The sequence below is a fragment of the Strongylocentrotus purpuratus genome, unplaced genomic scaffold (assembly GCF_000002235.5).
Source record: "Strongylocentrotus purpuratus isolate Spur 01 unplaced genomic scaffold, Spur_5.0 spur5_scaffold_14, whole genome shotgun sequence".
NCBI classification, from domain to species: Eukaryota; Metazoa; Echinodermata; class Echinoidea; order Camarodonta; family Strongylocentrotidae; genus Strongylocentrotus; species Strongylocentrotus purpuratus.
The window spans coordinates 30,096,096-30,112,552 of record NW_022145599.1 but is presented as its reverse complement, the minus strand read 5'-3'; the positions used below and the strand labels follow the sequence as shown (position 1 = coordinate 30,112,552).

Here is a 16,457-nt window from a genome sequence, read left to right as displayed (position 1 = left end):
TCTGATCAAGAAGTCACTAGCAGAGAAACTCCACTTGACTGGTACCAGAACTAGAATCACCATTAAAAAACTTGGTCAAGTTGAGGAAGAGTTGGAGACATTCAAATACAAGGTGCCGATTCGGGAAGCGAATACATCCAAGAAACATCAGTTCATCGAAGTTGTAGGTGTACCTTCAATCACGGAGGAAGAAGCTGTAAGTGTGAAAGACCTAGCAGATCAGTTCGATATTCCCAACCTGAATCAAGATAGTGGACCTGTAGAAGTTCTGATTGGCATTGACCATCCAAGATACATTGTAGGCGGAAAACTGAAGAAGAGAAAAAACTGTATCGCAAGAAAGACTCCGTTAGGATGGGTAATCTTCGGCGGCACAGACAAGAGAACCATTTGTGTGAATGTGCTACATGTCGCAGTCCAGAACCCCGATCTGTCAGAATTTGGCGACTGGAATCACAAGGGGTAGGTTGTCAGTGCCAAGAGACTACCAAGCTAACCAAGCAAGAACAGATGGAGGAAGAAAACATCAAGAGCTTCTTCGCAGGATAAAGGAAAGAAATGGGAGATAGCCTATCCATGGCAACGGGATCCTCATGAACTCCCAGATAACAAAAGTCAAGCAGTGAAAATACTGGAGTCTACTGAGAAGAGACTTGCTAGAAATCCAGGGCATGCAGAGGCCTATAACAAGCAAATTCATGAACTGGAAGAAATGGGATTTGCCAAGAAACTAACAGTAGCAGATATCAAGAATTATGAAGGGCCAGTTCATTACATATCACACCATGCAGTTGTAAGGCCAGAAAAGAAGAGCACCCCTATGGTTTTATCCCTTGGTGTGCGTATAATTTACAATAAGCAGGTAATTAGTGCAATATACATTTTCAATCATTCAATATTCTTTTGAACTTGTACCCCGACATATGCAGCTGGTTTTTAGTTATATACACTACTGCCTAAAGGTTTTGGCAGCGGGCTGCGGGCGCAGGCAAGCTACTCGCGGGTCGCGTATTTTTTTTGAGTGTCAATTGCCAAAAATGTGAGCAAGTTCGGGCAGATTTCGGGCAGGTTTCGGGCAGATTTCGGGCAGGTTTCGGGCAGCTGAATTGAACGCACGCGCGGAATTTGGGGGAGCGCCCGAACTTCGGGAAGTTCCCTAACTTCGAGCTGCTTTGTTTACTTTGTTGCTATGCGCCGTTGCTTTGCGCGCAATGTCTGTGAAAAAATGCGCATCTGCGTGGAATGCTAGTGCTACGCGGCTTTGTGATGTCATAATGGTTATCTCCAAACGTCACAATAGTCACTCTAACTCGATGTTTTTGTCAAGAAAACAACCATTAAACAGATTTAATTTACATGCGGTGAACGTCTGCCGAGTCGGCGTTCTCGAACTCATGTCATTTTGTCCAAGTTAAAATAACACGATGGAAGGACATAGCTAAAAATTAAATCAATTTACAATTTAAGTATTTAGTGTTGAAGTATTATCACTTATTTTGGTACAGTTGTCGCCTAACTTTTTTGTCAACTGCGGACTAACGCAGATTTTTTTCTTCTCCAGGCGGCTAATTACAAAATAGACGAAATTAACCGTCTGGTACGAGGATAAATGCTTTGATAAAACCAGGGAGGTGACCCACACGCATCCGGTAACCCTTGCTTCACACTCAAAGAGGGATTGACTGGCGATTTTTACCGGAATCTGGCGAACAGTTTACCTTTGCTTTTGTTCATCTGGAATCAACCGAAAATATCAAAACATCCAAATAATTATAAAGACTTACTTCAGAGTTCGTACACTTACACATTTTAAAAAATTCCATGACTTTTCATGACTTTCCAGAGCAGGATAATGTAAATTTCCATGACCATTTTCAATGATGAACATGCACTATGAACATGACTGACAATGAGAGCGGACAAAATATACAGTTCCTCAGGTAGACAAAGGAACATCCCTTACTGCTATTATGTAAAAATGTGTAGAACAGGTGTCACATGCATATTCACCTTTTTACATAATAGCTGTGAAGGGATGTTCCTTTGTCTACCTGAGGAACTGTATATTTTGTCCGCTCTCATTGTCAGTCATGTTCATAGTGATGTCTTAATTTAAAGCGTACAACTATACATCATCGCAATACTAGAAAGGAAATCACAAAACTATAAGGCGCACCCCTATTTCGAAGATCCCCCCCCCCCCCAAAAAAAAAAAAAAAAAAAATCAGAAAAAAAAAAAATCTGGAAAAAAAAAAATCTGTCATCTTTAGTTGAAAAAAAAAAACATTGTTAGTTGTTACTAGACCTAGGTCTAACTTAGTTCACAAGCACTTCAACTGTGCCTCGTATAATGAAAAGTGAAAGTATTTTTCGAACACTGAAATAAGACGCGATCTGATCTGGTTAACAAAAAGCCACCAAAAAAAAGCCAACATTGGTCTTTTTGTTAACATCAGATCGGCTCTTATTTCAGTGACAGTGTTAAAAAATACTTTCATTTTATTACGAGGCACGGTTGAAGTGCTTGTGAACTGAGTTAGACCCAGTAACAATGTTGTTTTTAAAACTAAAGATGACAGAATTTTCCTCCGAGTCCAAACAGAAATGTGGACAGGCTAGTTTTCGTGTGGTGATTCGTTATCCCTTGTGTGAGCTGCATCATACAGGCGAGTGAGCTGAAGACACGGTAGAGCTTCGGCCGGTGTGGTAGGCGATTTGTTCCGGGTTCCGCGGAACGAATCTACTGGATCGACTCGTTCGCAGATACGTTCGAAAGCCGCCGTTCTTATCCTACATTGGCCGAACGTTTCTGCTTATATAATCGCGTATATTTTTATTACTTGTGTCGAATAAACATGGTAAAAATAAATTTTAGCTTTATCTTGATACTTTTGTATTTATTGTTGGAATGAAAACCAATATTATTTTTTTTTAAATATTACTTAATGATAAGGTTTATAACCTCGTACGGAAGCGCGGTACGAAAAATAAATGAATAAATAACCACGCACGTGCACGTGCATACTCGGAATTTCGACAGTCATAAAAATGGCAGATAATCAATTTGTAGAGGAATGTACCAACATCGCAAGATTTCTTGCGGATGGAACTTATCCGGAATTAGGGATGAGCGTCAACAAGAAGAGGGGGCTGCGGAAGAAAGCAGCCACCTTCAAGCTGAGTTCGATTGATGGGCTCACAGAATTAGTTTATACAGGTAAGTTATGCATTGTGTTTCTGAAAAAAAATTCTTAGGTAATTATACCCTAGACCTCTAGATCTATATCTTGATATCACATAACTGAGTACGAGTGCGACTATGACTGTGTATGACTAGATCTACGAGGTCAACCTATCGATAGATCGACCTCGGAGTTGTAACCGAACTCAGTCAAATGGGTATAGGTCTAGGTCTAGGCCTAGACCTAGGTCTAGGCCTAGTCATAGAACGTTAGATCTAGACTAGATCTAGGTCTAGAGGAATCTAGTAGATCTAACGTTTAACTTGGACCTCTATGATAATATGCTTATGCCTGGCTTCATAATGTATGGTGGCTTCTAAGGGATACGCAAACGCAAAATTTGACGTATAGGCTACCTAGACTAGATCTAGGTCTAGATCTAGAGATCTATGCAACAAAAAAGTGGATTTTCACGTCAAAGACGAGAAAATCCACAAAATTGACGTAGCCTAGGTCTAGACTATATCTATGCAAGGGTTTTATTGTCTTTTTACGTCCAAGACGTGAAGAAGAAGAAAATCTGCGTCCAATTTCACGTCTGCGTGTCCGGGAGACGCAGACATGAATATCGGACGCAGATTTTTATGTCTGCGTGTCCCTTCAGGGCCATTGAGCACAGAAAAACGAAAAAAATTGCCTAGCAACAAATTTGTGGATTTTCACGTCTTTGACGTGAACATCCACTTTTTTTTGTTGCATAGATCTAGGTACACGTCAAATTTTGTTGCATAGACTATAGGCCTAGGTAGATCTATACGTCAAATTTGTGGATTTTCACGTCTTTGACGATCCACTTTTTTGTTGCATAGGTAGACCTAGATCTATACGTCAAATTTTGCGTTTGCGTGTCCCTTAGAAGCCACCATAATAATGGGTGTCTATTTTGCACTTGAAAATCATTTTATTTGAAATCCTTAACTCTTAAGTTAAGTCTAACGTTCATTGTTTAAAACTAGAAGTCTCAAGTAGATTTAGGCATTCCGGACAATGTCAGACTAGATCTAGGCTATATTTGATCAGTTTCATGCCATTCAATAAAGTAGTAAACATTCTGTTTATTCAGTTCCCAGATGTTAGTAATTTCATTCCATAAAGTAGTAAACATTCTGTTTATTCAGTCCCCAGATGTTAGTAATTTCATTCCCTAGTAATAAGTCTAATGGAGGTATAAACTTGTTCAGACTATACATAGGCCATTTGTATCTTGCGAGGGGGATGCTATGCTTTGTGTTTCCTTGTTTTCGTTCACATGCAGATCGAGCATCCGATCTAACACAATGAGAGTTACAGTAAAAATTCTTTCTTAAGAAATCCTCTCGTGAAGCATAAAGTTGTAATAACTATTGACGTAGCCTACATGTACCTTATGATATTGATTGAGAATTAGGCCATATAAAGTTTATTAAAAGACATTAGAAAGAAGATTGATAAGGTGGCTGAAGACGAGACCCAGGCGGCCGACGACTGGCTCCATTTAAGCTTTTTCTATTTTTCCTGTTGCCATGGAAATACTTTTACCATATTTGCCTATCTTAATATTAAGGAAGTATTTGTATCAATTTTTAGTACGGGGTACCAAAATCACACTTTTTTTGTTGTTTATTCAAGAAAAATCTTTGAAAAATGCTTAAGTGGCTGAACTTAACTGGCTCCCTTATCTCTAACTTTTCCTACAGATCTGGATCTACAATTGCATGTAGATCTATATCTGGACTCTAGATTGATTAAGTTTTATGTCTAGGGACTAGGGTCTGAATTAACTGTTTGTTGGATATTAGTTACATTGTTTTCCTGGGCATATATTTTCAGACTGATGTAACTTTACTGTAATTACTTAAATTTAATTCAATTCAAGGGCGAGGATGTGAAGAAAGACGGGTAATCCCAAGAAAAGAAGAACAAAAGAAAATCCTGGCCGAGTTGCATGTCAACTCTGGAGGTAAGATACTGCCGAGATGAAAGTTTTTCATGAATGATTTTTACTCTTTAAAGGGGAAGTCCATGCTGAAATTAAGTTGGCTTTAATAAAAGCACAAGAACGAGAGAAACATTAGTGAAGTTTGACGTAAATCCATCAAAGGATAGCGAAGTTATGAATTTTTAAAGTTTTAATTTTTTGACGTCATTTGCGAGCTGCTCTCCCATATGTTGTGTTCTGTAATTTTCATAAATTGCCTATCGTTCATGGTTCTTGATGAAGGAATTTATTGTGGCGCGGGACGCAAAACACCTTCTCAACAAATGAGTCTCAATAGAAATTGCTGCCACCACATGATATAGGGACATGACCCCTGGATCAACTGAGGTTTCTCCAATTGATCCCAATCTAAATGGAAAACTACGTCACAATATGAATTGTCTTTCCTTGTGACGTAACAATACGAGACTGCAAGAGAGTTAATTATGCATAGAAAATGGGCGGAAAGGATTGCCGCTGATTGGCTAATAGTAATGCGTGTCTAGTATAATACCATTCAATCAGACACCATGCGCCCATGTTACAAAATAATTAGGAGCCATTCGTCTTAGTGTGCTCAAGAAAACCCGACAGAAATTACCAAGATGTTCCTCATGATGCATTCAGCTTCTTGAAGATTAAATAGGAACAAGTCAAGAAATACTGGTAATATTCTGTATTCTGATACTCTGTCTAATTGTTTATTCTGAATAATCTCTCTTCCATCATAGGCTTGTCGCTACTCATTCACATACCATTAGCACACGTGTATCAGTATTACACGATAACCACGTACAGAACTTAGGCATTTTCTCGCACATGCATACGTTCGCTCCACACTACTACTCAGGGATAGGTACCACAGAGTACTCACTTAGCCTCTCGCTGCATAGTCTTTAATAGTGCAAGTTGAAGGTCTTTAGAACCTACTTTGACGTAATTACACTGGGGTTGGGTCTCCCATGATCTCAGAGATTGAATACTAAAGGCCATAGAAATTTTGCACTTGTGATGGATGTACTACATGCCCTCAGGGCAAACATTATTTTCTGATAATTGATCAATTGTTTGTCAATGAGTGACAATGTAAATCTTATGAATGTTCCTCCCTCCTTTACTTTCACCCAAGCAAGGTTGAGGGGGAAAAGAGATTGATTTAGAAGCGTGCACAATACAAGTATGATTCTTCATGTATTATCATTATGCCAATGACCATTGCAAAATGTGTGCTCTAATTGTATGCAAATCAAGTGTTTGGGGTTTCCTCCTCTGTAGGGCATCTAGGAAGGGACAGAACGAGGCATGTCGTTCTGCAACGATTTTACTGGCCGGGGATCTCACATGATGTTGCCCAGTACATCAAATGCTGTGTCCCATGCCAAAAGGCAGCACCCTCCATAAAGCACAAGCAGCCTCTGCATCCAATTCCAGTGACTGGTGTGTGGGATCAGGTATGTGATGATGTGGAGAAAAAAAAATTCTGTCCAAATCCTAAATGTGATGAGAATTTTGACCCTATAATGAAGTCAGTTTTAAAACATTAAAAGGACTACCCCCCCCCCCCCCTGTAGCACATGAAAACAAAATTCTTCATGCTTTCATAACTGTTTTTCATTTGAGTCCCACGCATCTTTTATCACCAAGTTTATGGAAATCAGATGTAGTGCTGTAAAGTCACATGACCTCATGTCTGTCAAAAAATGAAAAATTTATGGTTTTGTGTACAACATGAAAAATGCATAAGCCATAACTAATCTTTTATTTGCCCCTTTCTAAGACAAAATGATATTTCATACTTGTTTTAAAGGTACATGTAGTAGCCCTCATTTGCAAAACAGTACCAATTCTCAGAGTTGGCATGGAATTTGGATATGATCACAAAATATAATTTCAGTCGGCCTCTTATTTTGGTAAAAACAAATAATAATGTTACATCCTGTTCCTTCAGATTACCTCTTGTTGAGTAATTTTACCACCCTTGCTGCTATTGAAATCCTACACTGATTATTTTATGGACTCGCTTTACTTTAAAAATTGATCTTAACGTCCTTGTTTTCTCTCTTAAATTGAAAGTTTTGACAAAAGATGATAGGTGAGGTATGGTACTGTTATAACTTGTCTGTTAAAGTCATATTGGACTTGTTTCATTGGGCTTTGATTTTTGTGGGTTTGCAAATCACTATCTTTCATTTTTTAAGACAATTAATGGCATGTACCTCAAAGTGGAGAAACATTATAAATAGAATGTTTAAGGAAGTGTTAAGGGAGAGCTGTGCATGAATTTCTATACGAATGTCTAATGGTAGGTCCATGATTGGTGCATGACTTCAGATGAAAGTCAACTAGCCCCTCCCAATAAACAAATATGAAAAATTATAATAAAAAATGGGAAAGAAAATTAATTTGCAATTTTCTTAAAATTAATATATAAAATGGTGGTTGAGTCCAGTAATTAATGGTAATTGTGCATTCTTTAATGATACTTTTCCCTCGTACTGTAAATTCATATAGATTGGAGTGGACTTAATAGGACCGCTAAAGGAGACTGGAAGAGGTCATAAGTACATAGTGACTTTAACAGACTACTTTTCGAAGTGGGCTGAGGCAGCGCCAATCCCGAACAAGGAAGCGAAGACAATTGCCCAGTTTCTGCATCAAGTGATGCTTAGGTAAACCTAAGATTTCTGGGGTTTTTTTTATAATGAGTTATGAACAAAATATCTGTTATTATAGCAAATTATGAAATATCCAGGGCGATTGGGAGATTTGTGTGCTTGATCAGAATTAGATCAATATTTATCTACATGTACTTTTAAGTTCTGGATTTTCACTTATCTGCAGACTGGAATTTTTGTTAATTGTGATTATTTGCCCCATGCATAAGTGCCATTTTATTTGACATTAATCAATTCTGAACATTTTAGATTAGTCTGCATATTATGTCACTTTGTCACAGAATTATTCATCCCATATATGATGATTATTTTTGCAGATACATGTTCAACCTTTTCTAGCATAATCCCTGATCCCACAACCGAAATAGTAAATAACAAGCCAATGTGACTGCATCTCCTATATGCCTCTGCATGTCCTCTGTGACCTTTGACCTTGTTACTTAAAAAATCAGATCTTGTTACCAAGGCCAATACCTGGAATTTCATAAGTTGCCCACTGTGACCGTTGACCTTTGACCTATCTTTATATATTTGAAAAATCTAATCAGATAGTCTTCCTATGGGGATACATACTATCATCAAGTTTGAAGTTTATATCTCGAGTGGTTCTTGATATATCGCAATAATAGGAAAGTGGGATGGACGAATTAACGGACAGACCGAAAAAACAATGCCTCTGGTTCCACCTTCATTGGCGGGGCACGTGTGTGCGCAGCATATAATTAGCTCCTACGCACGAGCGCGCCAGCTGGTAGACGCGCATGCGCAAATGCGCGCATTTGTTTACATAATATTATCAAAGATGACTCATTTATTGCCTATTTTGAACGGATGTTCCCACGCCGCCCTCATCCAAATCAATGTTGCAACCACGTGACTCGCAATCAGATGCTCTCGATTCCCAATTCCCACTATGGGGAAAACAAACTTTTGTATTTTAATACTTTGTTTTGGCAACTATAAATACCCTTATTTTTCATTAATTACATAAATAAAATTTTTGGTAAAATAGCCCTTTTTAAAATAACCATGGCAACAAAGAAACAGTTTTTTGCATTTAGGGAATGAATGACTTCGAAAGAGACTGACCCATGACGTCATTTCATACGTAACGATAGAAATCCTACTTTTTATTACTGGTAGCTACCACCGCTGGAAATCCATGTTAAATCATGAAGGTAAAATACAAATATACTTTATTTACTGTTTTATTTACATATAAACATGTGTATCAATGTAATATATGTTTATTTTTATCAACTCTGATTAGCCCCTGATTAGCCTTAATTCATATTTTTGTATCGAAGTTTTCAAACGTTTTCGCATTCCGTGCATAGCCACTGTATACAGTACTGTAGCTAGGCCGTAGTACTGTAGCTAGGCAGTAGCATTGTAGCAGCAGGTGTATTGGAATGGGGTTCCATTACGTGTGTATAGCAGGTGTATGTGGAGCAACAGTACCCATTCCGGATCCGGTGCCAGTATAGTAAACACGTATATAAGGCGGATGGCGGGACCTGCTACAGTGCTACACAGTAATTTTTGTTATGAATATGAATATTACTGATTATATCCCGATTTATATTAAAATGCCTTCAGAAAGGCCAACAGCTGGTTTCTGTACATTTGTAGAAGCCTGGCTTTGATATGATCTTTTTGGGGGCTAGCTGGTGCAGCCCCATTTTCTTGTATCCACGAAATGACGAACTATACATTTCCTATCATTCATAAGTGTAGTAATAGGGTTGCCATGATTGTTAACAAAGAAATTGCCCATGATCAGACTTAGTACCAAGGGATTCTAATAATTTTATTGAAAAAAAGAAAACTTAACAATTTATATAAATATTAGTATACCGACAGATATCGACAGATATCGACAGATTTAAAATGATTTGGAATTTTGGGTTGTGGCCTAGTTACAGTAGATTTTAAAAATGAAACAGGAAACCCATAATAGCCATCTTTTCGGTGGTGACCCCTTTTTGTGGCTGTGAATGAAAATGTTAATAATTTGTTTTTCCACAACTCGAAATTAAGTCGAAACAAGGCAAAGCCGCAGTCAACCTCGGGCTCAAGCATCATCCAATCGTTCGCAGACAACACTCTGACAGACATTTCTTCATAAGTTAGCAGGTTTGTTATCTCAGTTAATAAAAATAATGATCATTATTAGATTATTATTGTTTTTAAATACTTTTTATTTCAATCTGTGAAACAAGATCAATATTGAAGAGTACAGTCAATGAATGCAAGTCAACAGAATACAAATATATAAGACGGTATAATCACAAACATGAAGACTAGAATACACAAAACAGGAGTCAAAATTACAAATTATATCTTATTCAGTCACATATAAATAATATATAATACCATAATATTTCTTCATTATTTCAATTCATCTTCTTTAAATATACATTAGAACAAGCAGTGCCTGCTAATCAACCTAGATAACATTTTTTGTTTTAATACACCGAATTAACATTTCATCGTACCAAAGTACGGGATCATTATTACTCCTTTGATTTTCAGAGTCCGGTTGTTAATGTACTTGATAATCTTTATCATTTCTGCACAGGAATAAAAGATCGATGCGACCAAGCGATTTACAGGCTGGTCCTGCTGGAATGCCTCAAGCTGGCCTTCAAGGTATTGCAGTTGCTTTTAAAGATTAAAAAAAAATTCCCTGAAATCATACTTATCAATCTGCCAGATAGTGAAACCATGGTGTATGTAAATTCAGAATAGTCTAAATAAAATTAAATACTCAAAGAGATCCGGTAACTTTGTCTTAGATCCTTTAAAGGCACACTGCCATACTTGTAGCTATTTGCTCCCTCTATATAGAAAACTTCCCCAATCGGTGCCTGTTGGTCCCCCATGATCCTCTTTTTCTTATGTTAAATGAGAGCTGAGTTAATGAGATAGCCACCTGTCACAGTGACCTCGACGGCTCTCTGTGTGGTCTAATCCCTTCTGGCCCAGTAGTGGTGACGGCCTTTAAAAAAATCCTTGATTTAGCTCATGCTGCAATGATAATTATAAACCTTTAGGTCAGTCAGGAACTCCATGACTTTTACAAGCCGGTCTCCTGTCTGATTATCACGATATTTATGATTGAAAATGGAAATCAAATTTTGTGTTTGCCAAACAGTTTTCATAACACTACAGTCTATTGGGGAAAACGAGTATGGTAAAACCGTTCACTCAAAGGTGTTTACTCTTTTGAGGCACTTCATGATCATTTTGAAGTGCAATTATTTTAGGGCTTCAATATAACACCATATCACAGACACTGATAACACGTAGGGCCGTGCATCTCAGATTTAACATTGTTAAACAATTCCTTTAATATGGGTATGTGGGACCTATTTCAATTGTTGAATTTTTTGCTATGACTAACGATAAAAATCTCTATTATAATCTCAAAACATACAAAAATTCAATGCATTTATGGTGAATTACTAACCACATACACTGGAAATGGAATGTTCTTTCAGGTGGAATTAAATGATAGCTCTCAAAGGAGATCACTTTCATTCTTGACCAGTACTCTTGACCAGTACCTGTAAAGGTGAATTACATGTATAGTTTGTATGTCTGGGGGTTACTGGCCAGCCATTGGCCTCTGACACTCCTCAAGAGCAGGTCCAGGTCATTGTTATAACCTCGCAGGTCCCTCTTGATATTGTTTATCTGCGCATGTACACTCTCCCCTCCTTGTTCCCCCATCGTTCCCATCGTTGCTCGCCATCTTCGAAGCCATGGCACAATGTGTTCCTCGAGGAGGTGCATTTTGGGGGGCACTGATTCGGTGGGGAAATTGGTTCTAAAGAAGTGCAGGTAGTCCTTGATGTTACTCTCTGTAGAAAAGAAAATAATGAGTATGGGTTTATAAATGCACATTTTCTGTTCTACATTCTTGGCTTAAAGATTCTGATGATGAATAAATCTTAGCATATTAGGTACAAGTTTATTTGGTTGTGCATGACAGATCAAGGGAGTGTATGCATTGACAGAGGGGGGGGGGGGATAATACCTAAAATACCCTTCCCTTTTATCAAGTACCAATTTATAAAGTGCCTCATGAGTAAAAAGCATAATTGTTTACTTTTAATTTTTTAATATGAATTTATTCAAGTTTTTTAAGACCTTTATCTACCTAGTTCATTTATTTTGTCGTCCTTCAGAAACCCACATGTGTTGATGGCAACATGACAGCGACCAAAGAGAGTGAAAAGATTGCGGTACGTAGCTGCAACCCGTTCTGCTTCCCTGATGAGTGGCTCACTGTCTGGACACAGCTGTTTCATTGTATCAGCTACTCTTGTCGTAAGTCTGATGATGTTGTCAGGCTGTAAGGATACATGAAGATATGATATCAATTAGAATAGAGTTATGGCCATTATTCTGTGAGGAAGAAAAAATTAAATTTTTCACATGTTATTTTCAACTTGCACATTTGGTGCCATGCACTTGTAGTTGTAGTAAAAGAGGCTCTACTATACTCACTTTGAGGCACTTGTGAACGTGGTTGCCTATAAAACTCTTTCCGTGATATGCCTGTCTCTGCACATGCATATCTTGCAAGGCTTGATCCAAACTGGCTGCTATCATCCCACTGGCTACGGAAACCTTTGATGACTTGTTCAGGTCAACTTTCTGTATTGGTAAGACAAAGAGAAACCTCAGACTTTATAATGATATCAGCTATACAAGCAAATTGGATTTAATAGGGGAGAGGATAAGCTGTTAGTTTTATTGAATACATGTATTATACAGTGTATAAAAAGAAATCAATACGCACCACATCATTTATCTCGGAATCCTTTTCCTTGACAGATTCTTGGAGAAGTTGGACCGGTTGAGAAGCAGCTTCCTCAGGATAAAGGAGAATGAAGCATGATAGCTGCTCCATCAAATCCTTGCGCTCCTCTTCCTTCTCTGCCAGCATAGCCTCCAGTCGATGTCGCTCCACCATGTTGATCATGTTCTTCGATAGGTTGCTTGGGGCGTCCTGGGGAGCGAGGTACGCCACAGTCTGGATGTCTAGCTGGTGGCATGCCTTCTCCATACTGTTAAAGTGCTTCAAAAACAACCCGAGACTGATGTGTAGGCCAGGGGGGCATACCTGCAAGAAAAGAAAGAGTAAATGAATGAATCAATTGCATGCATGTTGATTGAATGTTGAAAGGAAAAAATGGTCATATGTAGAAATTAGATTTTTATTACAACTTTTGTCATACCTGATCGATGGGGATTGTAACAAGGGGCTGCCGCACTACGTTGAAGTGGTCCTTTGCACTTTTGGAGCCAGAGTGCTGGAACTGGTGGAGGTGTTCCTCAAGAGTTGCTAGAGTCCTACTCTGTCTCTCCCCTCTTTCAGTTGCTGGCTTCATCATGTCCTGCTTGCTGACAAGACAGTAGAGGCAGCAGTGACGACCTTGATAGAGGGGGAGGGGGATGAATATACATTAAATTTTGTCCTGATGTGGGATAATGGGGGAACATCATGATAAAGGTAGTATTAAAGTCATTTATTTAATGATTTTCCCTTCCCATATCAAATCATGCAAAAATAAGTTTTGTTCCTTCTAAAATTGCACTTACCATTTGGACCTGTTAAGCCATAGATTTTGGAGAGGTACTCATAGTCTCCAAAGTGGAATGCTCGCAGTGGTCTGCCTCTGAGGAAGAAGAGAGGAATTGTTGACTTGAATTAAACTTGTGCCAGCTGTTCATGAATTATGTACCATTTCATATTATTGAGGCCTTATATGTTTTGAATTGCACTAATGCATTGTTTTCTTGTTGTTTATCCTCGTACCATTTTATCTGTTACTTTCCATTATGGTATTTATATACTTATTTATCTTTTTCATCTACATGTATATAATTATATTATAATTTTTTTTATATCATTTTCTACAGGATTTTAGAAAGCCTCTGCCTGCAGGATACTATCAATCATTATCTTCAAATATATAAGGTATGTAAATATTAGACAAAGACAACTGTACCTCCATGTTGTAGTTGTGAGATGTTCTATCTCGGCCGAAAACCCCTGAAGAGCCAGCTGTAAATTAAATATATTATCTACAGCATCAAACATCAGGACGATTGTTGTGTTCTGGACACTGTTGGGCTTGGACACATTGGCGATTTGCATCATCATTTTGAAGGAGGAACCTCCCTTGTCACCGCCAACCTTTAACCATACCTCCCCTCCTGTGTCGTCAAAGGATAGAAGGTTCAGCCTGTGGAGAAGAGATGGGAAAATGAATGTTAGATTTGCTGTTACTATCCGAACAAGCAATGTATATTTTATGGAGTAATATTGCAGATAGTAATAAAAATATTAGTGGGTATAGTGACTTACTTCTCGTATTCGTCCAGGAGGGACATGACCTTCCTCTCCAATGAGGAAACTTTGACAAGTGGAGTCTTGATAATCTCCGTCTCCTTCCTCTCCTCGTTATGGAATTGGAGGGGAACCCATTCCCCCTCCAGGTTGTCCCCGATCAATTTCGACTCTTGGGCCCGCACCTTCTTTTCACAATCGGAAGCAATGTTGTGTTCCTTAAGCCATCTGAAAAAAAGAATAACAAAATTATTAACTGCTTGACTTCTTGGTGTTTCCCCTCTTCCCCGCAAAATGTAAAGTTCTTAAAAAGAATTAATGTTGTCACAAACTGATATTTAATAAGAATGTTAAATGATAAAAGTTCATAGACTACTAGTACCACTGCCAAAAATGTGTTCCTTACGATTTTAGTTTTCTTGTCATCTTCCAGCTTAGCCGAAGCATGGACCTCATGTTGACCATGTCTATGTCGTTGATTTTGACGCTGGAGGATGGGTCATCCAGAGCCCCTGCCTTGTGAGCCCTGGAGACTTCGTGCCTAAACTGGACGTCTGGTGAGTGGGAGATCTCATCCCGGATGGCAGCAAGTTGCATGCTTCTTCTCCGCCTTGTTGATGGAGTGCTGTCTGCAGAGCTTATTCTGGGCTTAGTTATCAGTTTCGTAACCAGGGGCTTTTCATATGTGAAGAAATGCAGGAAAAAAAGTTAAAATGATTATCTTAATATTATAGTACAACATTTGTTGTAGAGATCATGACCCAGTTTTCATGATGGGGAACAAATAGAACAGGAAAGTTTTGGAAGGGGTATTCCACATGGCACAAAAACAAAATATGAAATGAAATCATTTAAATGTCGACAAAGATCAGCAAATTATTTTTTCCCCTTCATGATATCAACTAAATTAGAGCAAGACTTGATTAAAATGATATATTACGAGTATAATTTCTGTACTGCCATGTATTGTGTTCTTTAATCTTAAATACAGTTCCCTTTGTGAGAAGTTGTCCCTTTAACCTTATATTATAATTGCATTTGACCATAGGACAAATTTAGTAGCTTAACAATTTATCCTTACAGGACAGTTGTGAAACTTACCATGTTTATATAACCTTTGTTAACTGTGAAAGTTTAACATGATGGCAAACCTGCATAAAAATTTAATACAGTTCATTTGATGATTAGCTCCCTTAAATCTATTCATTTTTGTTTTATCTTGGATACATGTAATGTTAATACCAGCAGATTGTAAGTATGAAAGATATTTGAAAAAAAAAGGAAAAAAAGATGCGACTTACTTGTCCTTTTGTTCTAAATACAGCAGTAGCACCATCATTAGAAGTACGTAATTTTTCTCGGAGTAGTACGGTACCAATTTCCTCCTTTTGCTGAGGGGTGAGTTGGCTTATGAGGTTGTCAGTGGTTTGTTTGTGATCAGTATGTGTGATTGTTGGATGGTGTGAAGGATGGCTGTGATGTGTGGCTATGTCATATGTGAGGTTTGTGTTGCATTGCTTGCATGATATGTCTGATTTTTTAAGAATGTTATGGAAGTATGTGGGTGCTGGAGTTAGTGACTGGAAATGTACGTGTGAATGGCAGGTGGGGCATGAAATATTTACACGAGAATCGGACCCAAACAAGTTTTGTACACAAGACATACAAAACAAATGTTGACATGGTGTTGAAACGGGACAAACAAAGACACATTCACATACTCTACAACAAAATTGACTGTCATTGGGTACCCAAAACCTCTCTTTAAACAAAACTTCATCATCAATTGCAATGTCGGGCACCCTTGAATTAGCTTTCAAGGAGTCGAGGGTGGCATGAAGTGATCGGTCTATCCTGGGACGACCTGTGCTTTTTTTCTTAGAAGGGCGCCCTCCAACTGACATTTTTTTAGAATGGGAACACACCACACAGGTTTGACTTCGTCTGTGTGGTGCCCAGATAGCTGTTGGCACCCATTTTTTGTTTCTGGGCGATTTCATCCCAGTGTAGCACCCCTTGCAAAATGCCTTAGGATGGATGTCGGGCTCATCATTCTCTACTGAAACAAACTTACTTATTAAAACAAGATAATCAGCTATGTCAAATGATGCAGGGTGTTTGGTGAGCATTTGGCCGCAAAGCCTACAAAGCTTTGCCAAATGGGCCAAATGCTCATCCAACCCCCCACCCCCCTCCAATCCCCCTCCCCCCTCCCCACC

General features: G+C 38.4%; 2 protein-coding genes and 1 long non-coding RNA gene across 7 annotated transcripts in view; 2 read left to right on the top strand and 1 right to left on the bottom strand.

Moving 5' to 3' along the window:
- Nucleotides 1-2,736: 2,736 nt before the first annotated feature.
- Nucleotides 2,737-16,457, top strand: part of LOC100889000 — a 34,244-nt gene continuing 20,523 nt past the window's right edge. For 3 of the 4 annotated variants that reach the window (XR_004064013.1, XM_030984695.1, XM_030984697.1), the window contains exons 1-4: nucleotides 2,737-3,217; nucleotides 5,098-5,181; nucleotides 6,475-6,650; nucleotides 7,711-7,868. Coding sequence is in view for 3 of the 4 variants with exons in the window: in XM_030984695.1 (XP_030840555.1) it covers nucleotides 3,049-3,217; nucleotides 5,098-5,181; nucleotides 6,475-6,650; nucleotides 7,711-7,868 (587 nt within the window). In the remaining variant the exon portion in view is untranslated. The remainder of the gene's footprint in view (nucleotides 3,218-5,097; nucleotides 5,182-6,474; nucleotides 6,651-7,710; nucleotides 7,869-16,457) is intronic. The other variant, XM_030984696.1, reaches the window with a different exon arrangement.
- LOC105439620 lies at nucleotides 8,622-15,527 on the top strand. Of its 2 annotated transcripts, XR_004064014.1 has the most exons (7): nucleotides 8,622-9,052; nucleotides 9,915-10,010; nucleotides 10,456-10,526; nucleotides 12,068-12,209; nucleotides 12,720-13,025; nucleotides 13,809-13,866; nucleotides 14,672-15,527. It is a non-coding gene; the product is annotated as an uncharacterized LOC105439620 (long non-coding RNA). The 2 variants fall into 2 exon arrangements; XR_004064015.1 differs by lacking the exon at nucleotides 9,915-10,010.
- On the bottom strand, nucleotides 13,298-16,425 carry LOC105439619 (V(D)J recombination-activating protein 1-like). The gene is made up of 6 exons (XM_011668800.2): nucleotides 15,540-16,425; nucleotides 14,645-14,913; nucleotides 14,257-14,466; nucleotides 14,098-14,134; nucleotides 13,488-13,564; nucleotides 13,298-13,320 (listed from the first exon to the last, which is right to left on the bottom strand). Exons 1-5 carry the CDS (start codon nucleotides 16,365-16,367, stop codon nucleotides 13,526-13,528), a joined length of 1,383 nt encoding a protein of 460 aa, XP_011667102.2. The 5' UTR covers nucleotides 16,368-16,425; the 3' UTR covers nucleotides 13,298-13,320; nucleotides 13,488-13,525.